Genomic DNA, 15,878 nt, shown 5'->3' with positions numbered 1-15,878 from the left:
CGCGGGTAGCATACGCTGTTGTGAACATCGCAGCAAAGTTCTGCTGTCGTACGCAGTCCGTGGAGCTAGAAAGCGGAGCGCGAAGTTACCTTTTTCTCAAACGCTCTCGTTTCAAAAACCCCATGATCCTCGCTCTTTTCTGTGTGCTTTATTTCGTCATAAAGCACACTCCAATACGCGGCTGCTATTGGTCGCTGCGGTCGGCTACACCGCGGCCACCGCGAGGTGCCGCCACGAGTCCTGTGGCTAAGCGCATAGAGTTTCCTACAAAAATTACTAGAGGGAACTCTGGCGCTAGTGTCTACGGGAGCTGCAATGGGAGCGGTTGTCCCAACATGGGAATTATGGGAAGTACATGGATTTGCCTAAACTTCGTCCTTTCGGCTTCAAACGGCTTTCCAAACTCGTTATTTTCAATAGTGTATTGCGTAATAAATAATTAAATAAACATCATTAAAATTGCCCGACGGCAGGATTCGAACACAGGCACTCTAGCACAGAAGCCTGATATTGAAACCATTAGGCCACGGACGCATGTATCGACAAGCGAATGAAACGCCCTTATGAATTTATCGCGGGCATGCCAGTGCCTTGAGACGCTTGGCGCGTTTCGATTTGGCCGCCTGGACACGCTCAATCGTTGCAATTAATAGCAATTGTGCGCGTTCCCGGAGTCTTCTGCACTTCGAAGAACATAGATTGCGTTGAAATATACGACAATAATATTTATATAGCGAAATATAAGAAGCCACAAGAACGTCTGAATCCACAAGCACGAAGATAAGACAAATCCATGCACTTCCCATCATTCCCGTGGTAGGACAACGACTGCAGCGCCAGAGTTCCCTCTAGTAATTTTTGTAGGAAACTCTATGGCTAAGCGCACTGCCGCTCTCTGAGGACAGCCGCGTTTGGCTTACGTTTAGCGCGGCATAGGCACTAAATCGGAAATTTGAACTGCGCGCCACGGTAACGTCTCCGCCGTAGCCTTCGCAGTGCAAGGCATTGGAGGAGGAAGGTGAGCTGAGGCCGTGTTTGCCGATAACTCCGCTTCTGCTGAACGCATTGAAGCACTTTTTGCGGCAAAGTGGTTCTGAAATAGCCTATCTTCACGTCAGATGTCTTTCTCCACTTCGATAAAAAGTGGTTCTGGGCCCCTTTAAGGTGTGCGTGCCTGTGCAGCTTGGGGTGCGAGATGGCGATGGTGAACTGCGATGACTATAGACTGACCGAATATTCCCTCCGCGGTAGTGTGGGAAATTATATTCAAGGCAAATCAAGGTAAGAGGAAGCTTTAGCTCGGGCCCCAACTCCGGCGCGGCCTATTCAAATACATGTAAAACGCAAAAACATTTTTCTGATAACCGATGGACCAAATTAAATGAAATTTGTTGCATTTGAGAGAGAAAGTCAAATTCTAGTGACTGTTGGAACCGGAATTTCGATTTGGGTCCTGAATTTTGTTACAATAATTTTCCAAAATTCGAAAGTTGAAAAAATAGAAACACGAAGTTTACCAATTCATAGCTCTGCATCAAAAGCAAATATCGCGGTTATGTAAACAGCATCCATTAGACCATTGAAAGCGGACAAATTCGATGTCATTTTATATCTTGCGTGAATTTATTACGTTTTTTACAAGGGTTCTGCAAAAGCTGTATTTACATATTACTTGATCTTTCGATATTCATGTGTAACATATGAATTTTGTCCGCTTTAAATGTACTATTAGATGCAATTCGCAGCATTGTATTATTATTTTTCGTTGCCGAGTTAGAGTTGTAAACTTGGTAGTTTCGTTTTTTGAAAATTTTCGATTTTATAAAAAATCGATGACCTAAATCAAAAATTCTAAACCAACAGTCGCTAGATTTTAAGTTTTTCTTTTAAATGCAACAAACCTCGGTAAATTTGGTGCAGTGGTTGCCGAGAAAAACGAATTCTCCTTTTACATTCATTTACATAGGAGCACCCGAGCTAAACCTTCCTCAAAGCATATTTAGCGCCAGCAAACAAGGACGGAAGGGAGAAGACACCACAATGCGCTAACGCTAACAGGAAGTTAGCGCATTGTGGTGTTTTCTCCCTTCAGTCCTTGTTTGCTGGCGCTAAATATGCTTTCAGTTTACCAACACGCCCAACAAATGGCAATGCTAAACCTTCCTCTTAAACATTAACATTATTGGCGGCGAGGAGTTACGGAGTCGCCATCTATCGGAAGCGCCTCGCTGGCGTAGTATGAGGGATCACGCGGCGCGCTCCTCATAGGTTTTGCTGTCAGCGCTCACAGAAAACACCACGCGCGAGCTCTCCCGTACATTTCTGTAAGTACTTTCGAGACGAGAGAAGTTTTTTACTGTCTAAATAATAACCTTGGGCAAACTGAAAGCACAGAATCGTTTACAGTACGCTATCTCTTTACCGAATACGTACAGTGAACGCCACTGCGCGCGGTCGCCGCGATGGAGTCTCCCGAACCGGCTTCTTGCGTGAAAGGTAGGTAAACGCCGAGAGCAAACTATGTGAAATGTGCCCTTATAGTGTTTGTATAACTAAATGGAGCGTAATAGAATGAAGCATCAATGCAGCGATCGCACAGATTCGCAGCGACCGACTGCGCGTCTGCATGCTTGTCTGCGCACTGTTTCACTTCCGCCGCGTGCGCGTTTTCGCACCGTGCCATGAGCTTTAGGCCGCAGAATATGAGCATTTGACAGCATAGAAACAACCATTGTTGCGTGGGCGCTATATCAGAGCGGTTCAAAAATAATTTCATTGTAGAAACTTTGACGCCTACGGGGATGTGCCGTCGCGACGATTCAATATTTTTTTTTCTAAATTCTTTGACCTTTCAATGCCATTTCTCGAGTTGCGTCGCACTGTATGTTTATCGGTGTTCTCAGCGTGCCATTTCCCGCTGTTCCTTTTTCGTAATCCAGTACATTAATTCATAACACAAACATAAACTAATAAACTTCTTTATAATGTGCTTCTTACGCTCCCTTTCCACTCCAGTGAACTTGCCAGTATCTATAGCATCGACAAGTTCATCGACCAAACTGTCATGACATTAGTCGGGTAGCGGACTCGGGCGAGCGTCTCAGTGCGCGTTTTCCGAAGATCGCAGACCCGGCGCCGTAGCAGAAATCTTCCTCGCGTCTGTGCTTGCTGCATAGCCGAGTTGTAGCCGATGACTGTTTGCCGATTTTATGTTTCGCGAGCCAAGCTTTACGCAGCTTGACCTCCGGCTACGTGTGAATAAGGCTGACACCGGGCTCCGTTGCGTACGTACGTCCGGCATTGCGGCACCAAGCAGTAGCCCACCATGTTGCGCGCCTTCAAAGGCAGCCACTACCTACTGTAGTGCTTTCAAGCGTTGTAAAGGAGACACTCGAAGCGGGAAAATCTCGCCACTAAACGAGGACCGCAGCGTACGAGTGAATTTAAACTTTCGTTTTCAGCTCGCTTCGGCGCTCCCGAAGCAGCCGACGCGGCCGCTATGTCCACGTGATCCCTAATAGCACGTCACGCCGACGGTGGCGCCAGATTTTCCAGTGGTGGAGCTCGAGGCCAATAATTTGTCGATGTTCTTCGTATGGTGCAGGCCCCATGCTAAAAAAAATACATTTCGAAGGTGTGTGCGGGGGGGGGGGGAGGAGGCACGTGCACGGTGTAAGAGTTAGGTAAGATAAGACTCAAAGTGTCGGAAGTTGCAAAGAATCCTAATCGAAAAAAAAAGAACACAGAACTACTGTGTGGAGATGTGATCGTATTTTCAGTGAAGCTGTTTATGGCTAGGGTTCCGCGCATTTCTCGTGTGCGTCAACAAATCTGTGTGCGCAAAAACTATCATCGTTAGAAATGGCTCGTGTCACTGCTCGCGCATTCTTCTACCACAGTTGGCTCGTTGGCGTCCTTCGGTGTAACAGCGAGAGCGCGTTCCGTCTTTTTCTTCCACAGCTGCCGCTAAAGCCAGCATTCCCACACTGCCCCTCTCTCTGCGAAGGCGCTGGCCCACTGCCAGTCGGTGGTGTAGTGGTAGTATAGTAGTAGTAGTAGTAGTAGCAGAAAACTTTATTTGTTATTTTACATTGAAGTCCCAGAGGGTGGAGCCCTCAGTCCAGAGCCCCATTTGCTGCTGCTGTCCGGCTGGCCCGGTCAATCGGGCATCGCTGGTCGTCCAAGGCTGTGCTGGAGAGAGCGGCTTCCCAACTAGGATGGGGAGGCGTTCGGTATTCTAGGAAGGACGGGCGGTTTGCAGCATTACCACGCAGAATGGTTGAGGTTTGGATGTCCTCCACAGAAAGGACATTCGTTGGGATACTGAGTAGGGTAAAAAGCGTGGCGGAGAGCAAGGCTGGGGAACGTGTTAGTTTGGAGCTGGCGCCAAGCAGCTGCATCTGCATGATGGTCTGTAGTGCTGTAGTATGTGCGTGTATGTAAGTGTATGTCCTTTCCACCTTGTCCGAGTTGGACTGGCCTTCCACCGGCGCCCGCAGGATGAGGCCTCGGGCTGTCGCATGAACGCTCATTGCCAGGGAGAGATGCGTGTCCAGGTGTCCAAACTTAGAGGTGAACTAGTGGGATATGTTGGTTCTTGTGTAGCAATTTATGAGCCATCAGGGAAATACGGCCTTGTGCGTAGTTTCGACATGCTTGCTGGGAATCTGTAAGAATATGCATTATCTTATCTGCGCTGATAGCGAGAACTACGGCACATTCTTCTGCTTCCCTGCAGTTGTCGGTCCGTATTGTGGCTGCTAATACTGTTTTGCCCCTCCAGTCGGCCATCGCTACAACTTTAGCTGCAATGTCGGGGTAGCAGCAGCGTCTGTATAGAAGGTGTCGCGGTCGTTGCCGTATTGTCGGTGCAGAGCCATTGCACGTGCCTTTATGGTGTTCGGGGTGCATATTCCGAGGTATGGGGGCCACTGTATAATGTTTTTCTCTGATGTTTGGTGCGAATGACAGGGGCTTGCGTGGGGGCAAACTCTGATGTTGAATATCGTAATTGTCCGAGTACGCGCCTTCCGGTCGATGTACGTTTCAGCTGTTCGATCTGATTGACTTTCTGAAGCAAGGTTTGGGTACGGGCTAGTTGGTATTCCATGGTATCAATCGTCACTTACAGCGCATACATAGACGAAGGATAAACGCCCTTCCGGGTCATTATTTCGGAAAAAGGCACGTGACAATATTCTCTTTCCTGTTGGCTTCAGTGTCACCTTAAGAAGCTTGATGTTAATGATCCCTTTCTGGTTAAAGGATCTTTCGAGGTAAAAAAAATCGGCGCTTGTCTTCGTCGTCCTTTTTGTCCCTCATCTATGTATGCGCTGTAAGAGACGATTGAATTTCTGAGCTTCAAATAATTCGGCCATAGTGTTGTGCAAACCAAGCTGTAACAGTTTGACTGTTGAGGTGTATATAGGAAGGACTGTTGCCGTTTTCACCACTGTGCGTATGAGGATGTCTAGCTGGTTTGTTTGTTTTTGGGCGAGTCGGTGGTAAGGTGCGCGATACTAAGCTAATGCAGCTTACGATTAAGGCGTGTATGATGCACATGACGTCGCATTCTTTTAGGCCATGACGGCAGTTGGTGACCCTACGGATCATGTGAACTTATTAATTCGTTTCTTCAGCAGCGTGGGGTTAATGTCGCCTTTGCGTTGGCTTGGACATGGAGTCCCAGTAACTGTAATTTATTTACCTTATTTACAGGTTCACCTTCGATAGCCACCGTGATGTCAGGCGTTAGGTGATGTTTCCTTTGGAGTTTTCTTTCGTTTTTTTTTTTTTTTTTTTTTTTTTTTTTTTTTTTTTTACTGTAAGCAGTTCCGATTTTTGAGCTGTGCACGTAAGTCCTCCTGCTCGTGAATATCGCTGGGTGACATCCGCTGCTGCTTGTACTACGTCCTGTATTTCAACATCTGAGCCACTGGTGGCCCAGGTGGTGATGTCAACAGCATAAAGCGCATGTCTAATGCCCAGTATGGCATCCAGTAGTGGAGGTAAGCTGCTCGTAGCTATGTTAAATAGCACGGGGGAAAGCACAGACTCTTGTAGTATGCCTTTTCCTGCAAGAAGGATGGAGTCCAAACGTATATGTACTATACCTATTGTTGCAGTGCGGTCTTTGAGAAACACCCTGACATAATTATATGATCATCGGCCACATTTTGTTGCTGCTAGATTGGCGAGTATGAGATCATGGTGATTTCGGTCTCAAAATATATTGCGAAATGAAAACACGAATGTATATAACGAATGTATACCACGAATTGACGCAGATGTATAAAAAAAAAATGTGTACGCGTACCTTTCGTTACGATGACCACCGATCAAGACAATAAATGTGTTTGTACTTTTGTTCAAAATTCTGTGTTACCTCTTTTGTAGTGTCATCGCCTCCTCTATATAGAGGAGGCTATGGTCATGTGCTACACAGATTCGCTGCGTGGTCATCCACCTTCACAGAGTGGACCGGATCACGATTTCAAAACGAAGCTGTTAAGGGCTATTTTCCCCACTACCATGTCCGTGTGTAAAAAAAAAAAATCCGGAAGATAGTGCAATGCCAGGCCGACTCATGGCAGAGGTGAAGCAGGTGTTAAGCACTCCCTACATGTGGGTCGATACCGAAGACAGTGCAATGCCGGGCCGAACCGAGGCGGAAGTAAAGCAGGCGTTAAACACTCCCCGTACGTCAGCCGATCTCAAAGATAGTGCAATGCTGAGCCGACTCGCAGCGGAAGTGAAGCAGGCATTAAGCCCTCCGAAGATAGTGCAATGGCGGGCCGACTCGCGGCAAAAGTGCAGTTCGCCTTTAGGGGGCCCACGTACACAGCTTCGCTAGTCATCCTTCTTCATGGAGTGGAAGGGCGACGAGTTTTCTAGTTTAGTACTTTCAAAATTAACACAACTATAGCTGCTGCTTGCATTATGTAGCATTCAATGCAATCTTTATTTATGCTGCTCAGGAGAGAACGCGTCAAATACTTTTTTTGCGTTTTCACTACGGTGAACGCCACCACCAACTGCAACCCGACCACATCTTGAACACTGGCAATCTGACAAGTTAGCTTACCGATAACAGAATTCCAAGGAGGGATCGTGAAAGGGGCACTAAAACACTCGTATATACAACTATTCGTAGATTGGCCTCACTATTTAAAGGGGCCCTGCGACGCCGTTTCCAGGTCACCGTATTTGCTCTAGATCTATTCTCAGTTGATCACAAAACACAGAGTAAAACGAATTATGATAACTGATACACACAAAATTAACCCGAGTTATCGGTCAGAGAAAATTCAAAACACAAGCAAAATATGCGTTAATTCTCGCGGCTTTAATGTACACATTTCACTTTCCCACGACGTGAAATTGCACCGTGTGATGTTGCGCCACCCAAAAACCACAGGGCATTTGCGGAAGTCGGCACGCCATGGTTGCCAAGCCTGCTTAACCAGCAATTATTTCCTTCCTCCACGAGTCCAAGGCGAGAAAAATCTTGTGACTCGTTATCGGGAGACTGTCCATGCCACAAAAAAAGTGGGCCACATGACTTTCTGCTCCAAGGCATCATGATTGGCAGTACAGGACAGGACACCTGCCCAACGCAGAGCGCAGGGCAATGAAATGAACCAAGCACAGTCTTTTGAAACTATGTTGTAGGTATTTTATTCTACAAGGATCCTTGACCAAATTTGATGGACTTGGTAAGCCAGCAGCAAGGACTTCCCTCAGCAACATGATGTACAATCTTTAATCGCCACAGTATAGTGCACCAAAGGAAAAGTAACGATTAGGTTCATTTTGATTACGTTGGGGACTATGACTCGCTCTCGTGTGAACTGCATGACTTTTCAAGTAGGCTAGGAAAGAGAGGAGGGAGAGAAACAATAGATGGCCTGCTGCAAGATAGAACTTTTTTTTTCTGCGCAATGTTTGCTTCTACGGGGGTAAATAGAGAAAAGCGCATGCTGTCTGGATTTGCTCTGGACGACGTCGGACACGCAGACGGCACTTTTCCTGGTTCTCAGACCCAGCGGGCGCGTGCCCATGGGCACAGAAGAGCTTGGACGAAGCATGACCAGCGGAGACAGTCTGTGAATGATCACAACCGAGACGGTACACAAGCCCAATAAATACGGCTAGGCTTAGCTGTTGCAGCTTCAACAGGCCCTCTGCCTCGCTCTCTGGACTAGCACTGCTTGGGAAGAAAAAAAAAATTGCCGAGACAACCCGAGAACACGATGCCAGTGATTGTTGCGCTCACTGGAAAACAGTGCTCAACTCAATTGCCACTGAAACATGGGGCTGGCGACGCCCAGCAGAAACAGTAGGATTTAACAGATGATGTATGCGATAAAATGATGAAGTAACTCCTGTTATATGCACACACATTGGCCAGTACATTTGATTTTATTATTTTTGTCTGTGTGATTGGGATGATCGTAAACCTGATGCTCTATACAGAGCTGCACACGAGGCCAACTGCACGCAGCAAAGTCTCACCTAAGCTCAATCTGATAAAGATGGTTAGCATATGTCAGCAAAGTAACAAGTGTAGCAAAGCATTGCAGTTAGTGACTGCACAAATTTTTTTTACGCTGTTCAGACTGTCCCATACTCCTCCTGGTGGTGTGTTCCACAGCTACACCATAATGTGGACGTGACGTCAATTTCAGAATTGCACATGGCGTGGTAGGAGCTTTCAGAAAGCTATTATTTTTGGCATTTAAAATATGCGGTGGATGTACTGGAAGTGCAGCCACATGCAAAGCATACGCTACGTGCTTGTGCAAATATTTTTTCTTTCTTTTATGCAATGCAAATATTGCTTCAAATATTTCTTACACAATGCAAAATTTTAACTGCAGTTGGCCACTAAGGCTTACACCAATGATTCTGGAATGTACGACTATTGTCTCTGATGCGCCTGCTTGCATATAGCGCACAAAACGTTTTGCAGCAAGCCTTCTCTGTAGCTGCAATATTGCTACAATTATAGATTTTATTTTTGACGCTACGCAAAACAACGCTGCAGTTGGCCTTTAAGGCATACACTGATGCTTCAGGAATGCAAAACTCCATTCAAACGTTTACGGTAACTGTAAAGGTCCCACGTTTAAAACATTTAAACGTGGGGCCTTTACCTGGCCAAGGATTGATAAAAAAAGAAAAAAAAAACATAGGAAATAGAGCATAGTCCAGAATACAACCCTTATGTGACATTCCAGTGGCCAAGTGGCATCCCTAGAAGCTTGGCAATAACAAAGCTCTGGTTGCCAGAAAAAGCGTTCACATTCTACACAATAAAATACAACAGGTAGTCGACACTAAAAGCACAGAAACATGCCCAAGCAAGCGGGCAGGGGTCACGTTTAAAAGCCCCGCGTCCTAACTTCGTAAGGGCAGTGTCACCAAGTAACGACGCGCATGCGCAAAACGCACGCGTTATGGAATGTTTCGTCTGGCGGGAATGCACAACAAATTTACATGTTTAGGTGAACTCCCTTCCTTCAGGAGCAGTTCCCCGACAAAAGTTGGTTGAGTCGAAAAAGTAACCCAACGTAAAAAAAATAATAATCTTTTTTTCCCCACACATACACGATAGTCATCAGCCAGTTGTATTGCTTTCAGTCCATGCTAGCATTGAGACTGTGAAGTGCTATGCACTACTCATCAGCCTCAAAATTTTCACGTCTAAAAATCATTTCTCGCGCTCAGGATCCAACTTGCAACATACCTTCACTGCAACAGGTTCAACAGAGGAGTGAATGGCGAGTTTTTGGAAAAAGAAACAAAAGCTTCGTGTCTCCATAACGAAGTTCACCGTTTCCTTTTCTTTTCAAAGTCAACACTTGCTGCAAAAATTAAATCTTAGCTCAAATGAAATAGAAACAATATTATCAAACAGTGCCAACGACAAACATTAAAAAAGGAAAGCAACAGGACAGCGTGCCCAGGACAACCTTCCTTACTGTTCAACGCATTTATAGTATACAGAGCTCTTTTAAGTGTGTCAGTGCACTGTCCTGTTCTTTTTTCTTCCTGTTTGTATTTATCGCTGTTTCATTACGTTACCAACGCAAATGGCCAGGTGCCCCTACTTTTGCAGAAACATTAAAATTTTGCCTGAAATGAGGAAGAATTATGTGGCTTAAAGCATTGCAAACACGATTGGAAGGGTACGCCGACGAATTAAAAATGGGCCCGAGCTGTAATGAATAGCTAAAAAAAAAAAGAGAACGAAAAGTGATGTCACTGTTCCTTAATATCACACCGGTGTGCCTTGGAAACAACGTGCTAAACGTGCGACGAAAAACAAGTAAACGCGAAAAGGTGCAGACACCCGCCTCACCATTTTTAAACTGCAAATGTTGACACCTTCTTATTTCTCTATAGTACATTTCGAAAAGCGTGGTGGCGGATGTAAAGATAAAACTGCATGCGAAATCTACTCGTGCGCCATGTACACAATACGTGTATATACTCTAAACTATGCCTATATATGGACGATATACCTCTGTAATATACAACCAAACAAAACAGTTTAACAAGAGATATATAAAAAAAAAGAAAACCTAGAAATCTTTGGGAACAAAACAGAGTTACACCGAAAGAAAATGCGCCTAAAAAAAACATAACAGGACTCGCTCAGAACAGGAACTCGTCGTCTACCCACAGGAGGAGGGTGTTCCAACACATCTCGATCACAATGACATACTGAATGAAAATTAAAAGAAAGGACAAAGGCGATTTAAAAACTTGCGCATGTGGGAGCGGTCTTGGAAAGTGTAGAGTCGAAATTTAAACGAAGGCATAGGGTTAATGCATTACCCATTACCAGCCTCCACAAACTGCTAGCCTGCTGACAAGCACCAAAAAACAATCTCTCCTTCCAGCAAACCATTCCAGCGAAATACACAGTGAAACCTGGATGTAATACACATATGAACAGCAGACAACTCTTGCCTGTGAAGAAATCGTGCAGATTACAGGCGATTAACCACAATGTGAAAATGAAAATTCGAGGGAAGATCAGGCAACAGACAGCCGTTGCGGCTGTAATGACTCGTGCGTCCCGCTTTTAACAACGGTGGACGTCATGAAAAAGGACAAAAGGCGTCAATGACATGGAGCGTATTTCCGACGTACTTCAGACGCGGCATCGTTTGGAGCCGGTGCGTCTGTTTCACACCTCATGATGACCACACTGTTATGATTGCTGAAATGTGTCTGATCTGGCATACAGTTTCATACTAATATTACTAGAAGAAAATATGGTGCCAGTATCTATGCATACTCCTAGTACAGCATGGTACAGGGAAACAGATGTGCCCATCTTCTAGCTTTACGCAACCTTCTGGTTTCTTGTTTTAAGAAAATACTGGCAGATCAAATTTGCTGTACTGCAATGATTATCCCTCCTCCAATTCCTACCATCACACGGTTTTAACAACGTTAGGTATAAATAAAATGTGTCTAAATCACCTAAAACAGTCACCCATGACGATTTTCACTGCCCAAAAGCCATCCAGATCTAGCAATACACACACTTGGCAGTGTCAGGACTATACGTGCCGTCTGAATTACATAACTGAACGAAGCGGAGTTGTAAATGTAAAAATGCTCCCCTGCTCTAAATAAACATTGTGCGACTGGCATGCAACACCCAGCTGAACTGCAACTAACAATAAAAGAACATCTCAACAAAGCCAAGCCAATTTGTAGAAAGGTCCCTTTACTACCCACCGCTCCTCTGGTAGCTGAGCAATTCCAGCTTCACATTTTTCTCTAGTGATTTTAGTAGGGAACTCTGAGCCATCCCCTTGCATATTGGCTTGGATCGACAAGGTGATCGTTGCACAACTTAAGACAGACAAGCCGGCGCAGCACGACATCGCAGCAGGAAATGCGCTCCAAGCAGTTGCCGCTTAAACTTCAAGGCATTGTGAGAGATTACAACCGCCTCGAGCAGCAGAGAGAGAGAGAGAGAGGGAGGGGGAGAAAAAAAGCATGTGAACACGAGAAGGAACACTTGAGGGGGAGGGGCTGGTATCAGTGTACACTTATGAACAAATGCGAAGGGAACATGTACAAAGGGATGACGTAATAATCCGGCACTGTGGACGTCGGCTCCCCCCACACTGCCACGCGTGGTTTCCTTTGGGCGGCCACGCGCCGAGCTGCATTTCGAGCCCGTCGTGCGACGAGACGGGCCGTCCCGTGGAAGTCCTCCTCTAAAAACAGTGAGCAAATGAAACGCCAAAATGCTGTGGCCTGTGTACTCGGTTCAACAGACGTCAAAAGAAATTCTCTTGTGGCTACCACTGAACCGCCTGCTAGCGCTCGGACCTCGCACAGAGATTGCATTCTTACGTCTACTCCTGCAGGCAGACAGTGAGACCGGACCATTCTGCTTGCTAGACTTGCTCTGTTGACTGCCAGGTATGTGGACGACAGCAATTGCGCTTCACTTCTGCTGGCATCATTTGCAGATGACAGTGATCCTCGTTTGCAACTGCGGAACAAACCGGGCGAGTGCTGATGCCGAACGTGTTATTGTACAAGGCAATGAAATGCACACTGTGCGAGGTCGGAGCGTTAACAAACCAGCAGCACAGGCAGAAGGATCCTTTAACAATTATCGAACCGAATACTTGTCACAGCATAGAGGTGGACCTGAAGGGTAAAAAAAATATAAGAAAGAAACAAACGAACACTAATAAAACGAGGCAATGCCACGAAGAAACCATCACATAAACTTGCGAGTGGCAGGAGGGGAACACTGGGGGGTCAATGAACGCGGCATATATGCTTCCTCAGTGAATGCCTGGCTGGCTTCTCTTTCCTGGCTGCTGCGCAGTCTCACTTGTGGGAGCGGGGGCTGGACATGAAAGTAGTGGACCGGACCATTTCGGAGACGCCGCTGGCCCGCCGCGCGACGTTCTCTGTCGACCCTAGTAACACCCGGCTACTCTGCAGGCTGCCCATGCTTCTGGACATAATGCTGTCCCGACCAGTTCCTGCAAGGAGCAGAGTCATCGTCCCCGTTATCATCATCAGGTTAATCGCAGTGTGTGGAAAGTCTCCTTCCTCCATTGCGTGCCTGTGATCGTCCTCTGTGTGATGCCAACTAAATGGAAGTGTCATGAAAGGACCATACTCTTGCTTCGTACCTAGCAGCACAGTAGTGCAGGTGCTGCACAAGTAGTGCTATCGTCATGTTTTGCAGCGCAGCCGTTTTTGATGTGCGATGCTTTCCAAGGAATAACTAAATACATTGGAATATCGTTAATTCGAACTCCAAGGGGGACTGGAAATTTATTCAAGGAGAATGGAGTTCAAGCTAAGGAGAGACCCTTTAAATATGGTGCCCGATCAATTGTGCGACACAGCGCGCAAATTTGTGGAAAAAAAGAAAAACTTGCATTGTATTCATGCAAATATGGTACTAGGGGTGTTTCAATAGTGAAATTTCTGAATCGAATATGCATGCAGTCAACTTCTGTTAATTTGACCCTGGCGGGACCGACAAAATTGACTGAACTATTGGCCGGTCGAATTAAACAATATGAAAAAAAAATAAGGAACATCACTACACATCGTTGATTCATTTTGCAGTATTCTTCCTACTCTACATGTGCCAAAATCAACTGTGCACTCACTTTCTATGTGTCTAAAGTAGAAAACTAGCGTAGAAATGACAAATGACACAATCCTAAAGAGTCGTAGTTTCGCCGCAAGGACGAAACATTGATTGCGATAGCAAATTACTAGACAGCTATGCAAAGTAAAGTTAGTAGTTTCACAGCAGCATAAGCTGCTGGAAACATTTACTTTCTAACTAAATTAATAAGCATGCCATCATGCAGGCACGAACACAATTCGCTTGGTGACCGCAGACGCCCGCTGTCAAACGCAAGGTGTCATGAAGAGTAGCATCTGCAGCGAGTGAAATCCCCTTCGTGCTAACCCATGCTTCAATGCGAAATGGCATGCGAAAACGCAGTGTATGCGAAGCCATTACCTATCTCAGACCACCTAGCATCCGAACCCACTACAGATTACCTCCAAGATTGGGCACACGTGGCCGTGCTCAGCCACCACACCCCGAGTAGAAGACGAGATGCACACTAACCAGCCCCCCTCCCCCCTTTCTCCCACGCACGAGCGAGCACACGCCGCCGCATCAAGCCACCATCCTTCTTGGCTCACCCTTGCCTGCTTTCCCTCGCAGCTACAGCATACAGTGCGCGGTCGCGATGTTATCGCACTTGGACTTTATACGGAACGTCATGGCAACGACGACAGCGAAAATTCGTCTGGATTGTCCATACAACTGCAAAAATTGACAGTCACTTTAGCATACGCCAAAGAGGGTGAAAGCGAAAGCATGCGTGCTCGAGACATTCATTAAATTACCTGACATTCTCATTCGAGTGTGTCGTTGCTTCTTATTACTTGTTTTCTTCCATAAAGGTTGTGGGTTCAAGTGCCTTAATTGACTTTGCTACAACACCAAAGGTGGTGGGTTCGACTTCCACATAAGCTCGAGGGTTCAATGCCCACTAAAGCTCAGGGGTTCGAGTTCCTGAATTACCTCCATCTTAATTAACTTTTCCTTCTTTTTGGCATGATGAGCGGCATCGGAGCCAGCTGTGGGAGAAGAAGAACGCACAAGCAGCGGTACGAGCGCACGTCTGCGCAAGGCGAGCTCACGTGACTTTCTGTACCGCATGTCGCGTTTTCCTGACCATCTGGGGCATGAGCTACTAAAGCTTTCGCCTCAATAATAACATACAAATCCAACATGCTCCAAAATTTTTCAGCAAGAAAAATGGGCAAGGGTATAACACACGCTGCACAGTGAAAGCCAGTTTCCCAAAGTCAGCTTCGCTGCCGTACATCTGTGTTATGCGGCAGAGCATACAAATGTCGCAAACATGGTTTCCGGCTTAATTTTCATGTAAAATAAACAAAAGCTGCGCATGAATATTAGGTAGATACCGTAATCAGACATCGTGAGCTACCATTGCTGCTCGAAAACCTTCCTAGGGCAGGCCAAAAATATGTGTTTTTGATGGGAGGTGACGTGTGTCCAAGGCATTCATAGTCCCCTAAGCTCTGCCGAGACAGACACTGCCAGTAAAGGGGTCATTATTGTAAAGCCCCTTGAACTTCGTAAAGCAGCGACACTCTCCTCCTCCGCCTTCACTCCTCGTTTCTCCTCTCTTTCACACTCCCTCCTCGACTGTGGCGCCGCCTACACTGCTCGAGCGTAGCAACGCACCAACATGCGCTACTCGTCACTCCGTAGACGCTTCTCAAGCAAAAATGGCGCTGACGCACAGCGTGAAGGCCCACGTGATGCTATTAAGCCAATAGCGACGCGGCGGCGGCTTTGGCCAGAGCGCGTGACGAGGAGGCGGCATTCTTCAAAGCGTACCGCTACTTTATGCACTTTAAGGGGCTTTACGCTATTGGGGTCACCATAGGAGTCAGGTGCGTGCATGCTGACTGGTAAAGCCTGAATTCTCCAGCAAAGGCCAATCTTGGTATCGGATATAATGAAAGTTTGAGCCCATAGAAATGCACGAGTGCTGGCCAGGACATTTGGTCGGTATCCAATTGAGCGAAAAGTAAGATTAACTAGAGTTGAATTAATGGACATCTACTGTATTTGAGAAAAATAATGACAACCGAATATCGAATTGAATATTTTTTTCAATTCTTAAGTAACACAAACATGAAATTTGCGGGGAGTACATTTGGTGAAAAAAAAAAGAAATTGGACTTGCACTATGCGTCCCGGCAAACGTTAGCCAAGCTGTTTTAAAAAAAATCATTTATGGGGCAAGATAAAATTATAA

At 46.1% G+C, this 15,878-nt stretch overlaps 1 protein-coding gene across 4 annotated transcripts in view; it reads right to left on the bottom strand.

The window, feature by feature from the left end:
* Window positions 1-7,661: 7,661 nt before the first annotated feature.
* Khc-73 (Kinesin heavy chain 73) overlaps window positions 7,662-15,878 on the bottom strand; it is a 119,511-nt gene continuing 111,294 nt past the window's right edge. For all 4 annotated transcript variants that reach the window (XM_075699436.1, XM_075699438.1, XM_075699437.1 and 1 more), the window contains one exon: window positions 7,662-13,031. In XM_075699436.1, the coding sequence (XP_075555551.1) occupies window positions 12,874-13,031 (158 nt within the window). In that variant the 3' untranslated portion in view covers window positions 7,662-12,873. The remainder of the gene's footprint in view (window positions 13,032-15,878) is intronic.

This window comes from Dermacentor variabilis, chromosome 7 (genome assembly GCF_050947875.1).
Source record: "Dermacentor variabilis isolate Ectoservices chromosome 7, ASM5094787v1, whole genome shotgun sequence".
In the NCBI taxonomy this organism is placed as follows: Eukaryota; Metazoa; Arthropoda; class Arachnida; order Ixodida; family Ixodidae; genus Dermacentor; species Dermacentor variabilis.
The sequence above is the reverse complement of the archived record's forward strand: the minus strand, read 5'-3'. Positions and strand labels throughout refer to the sequence as shown.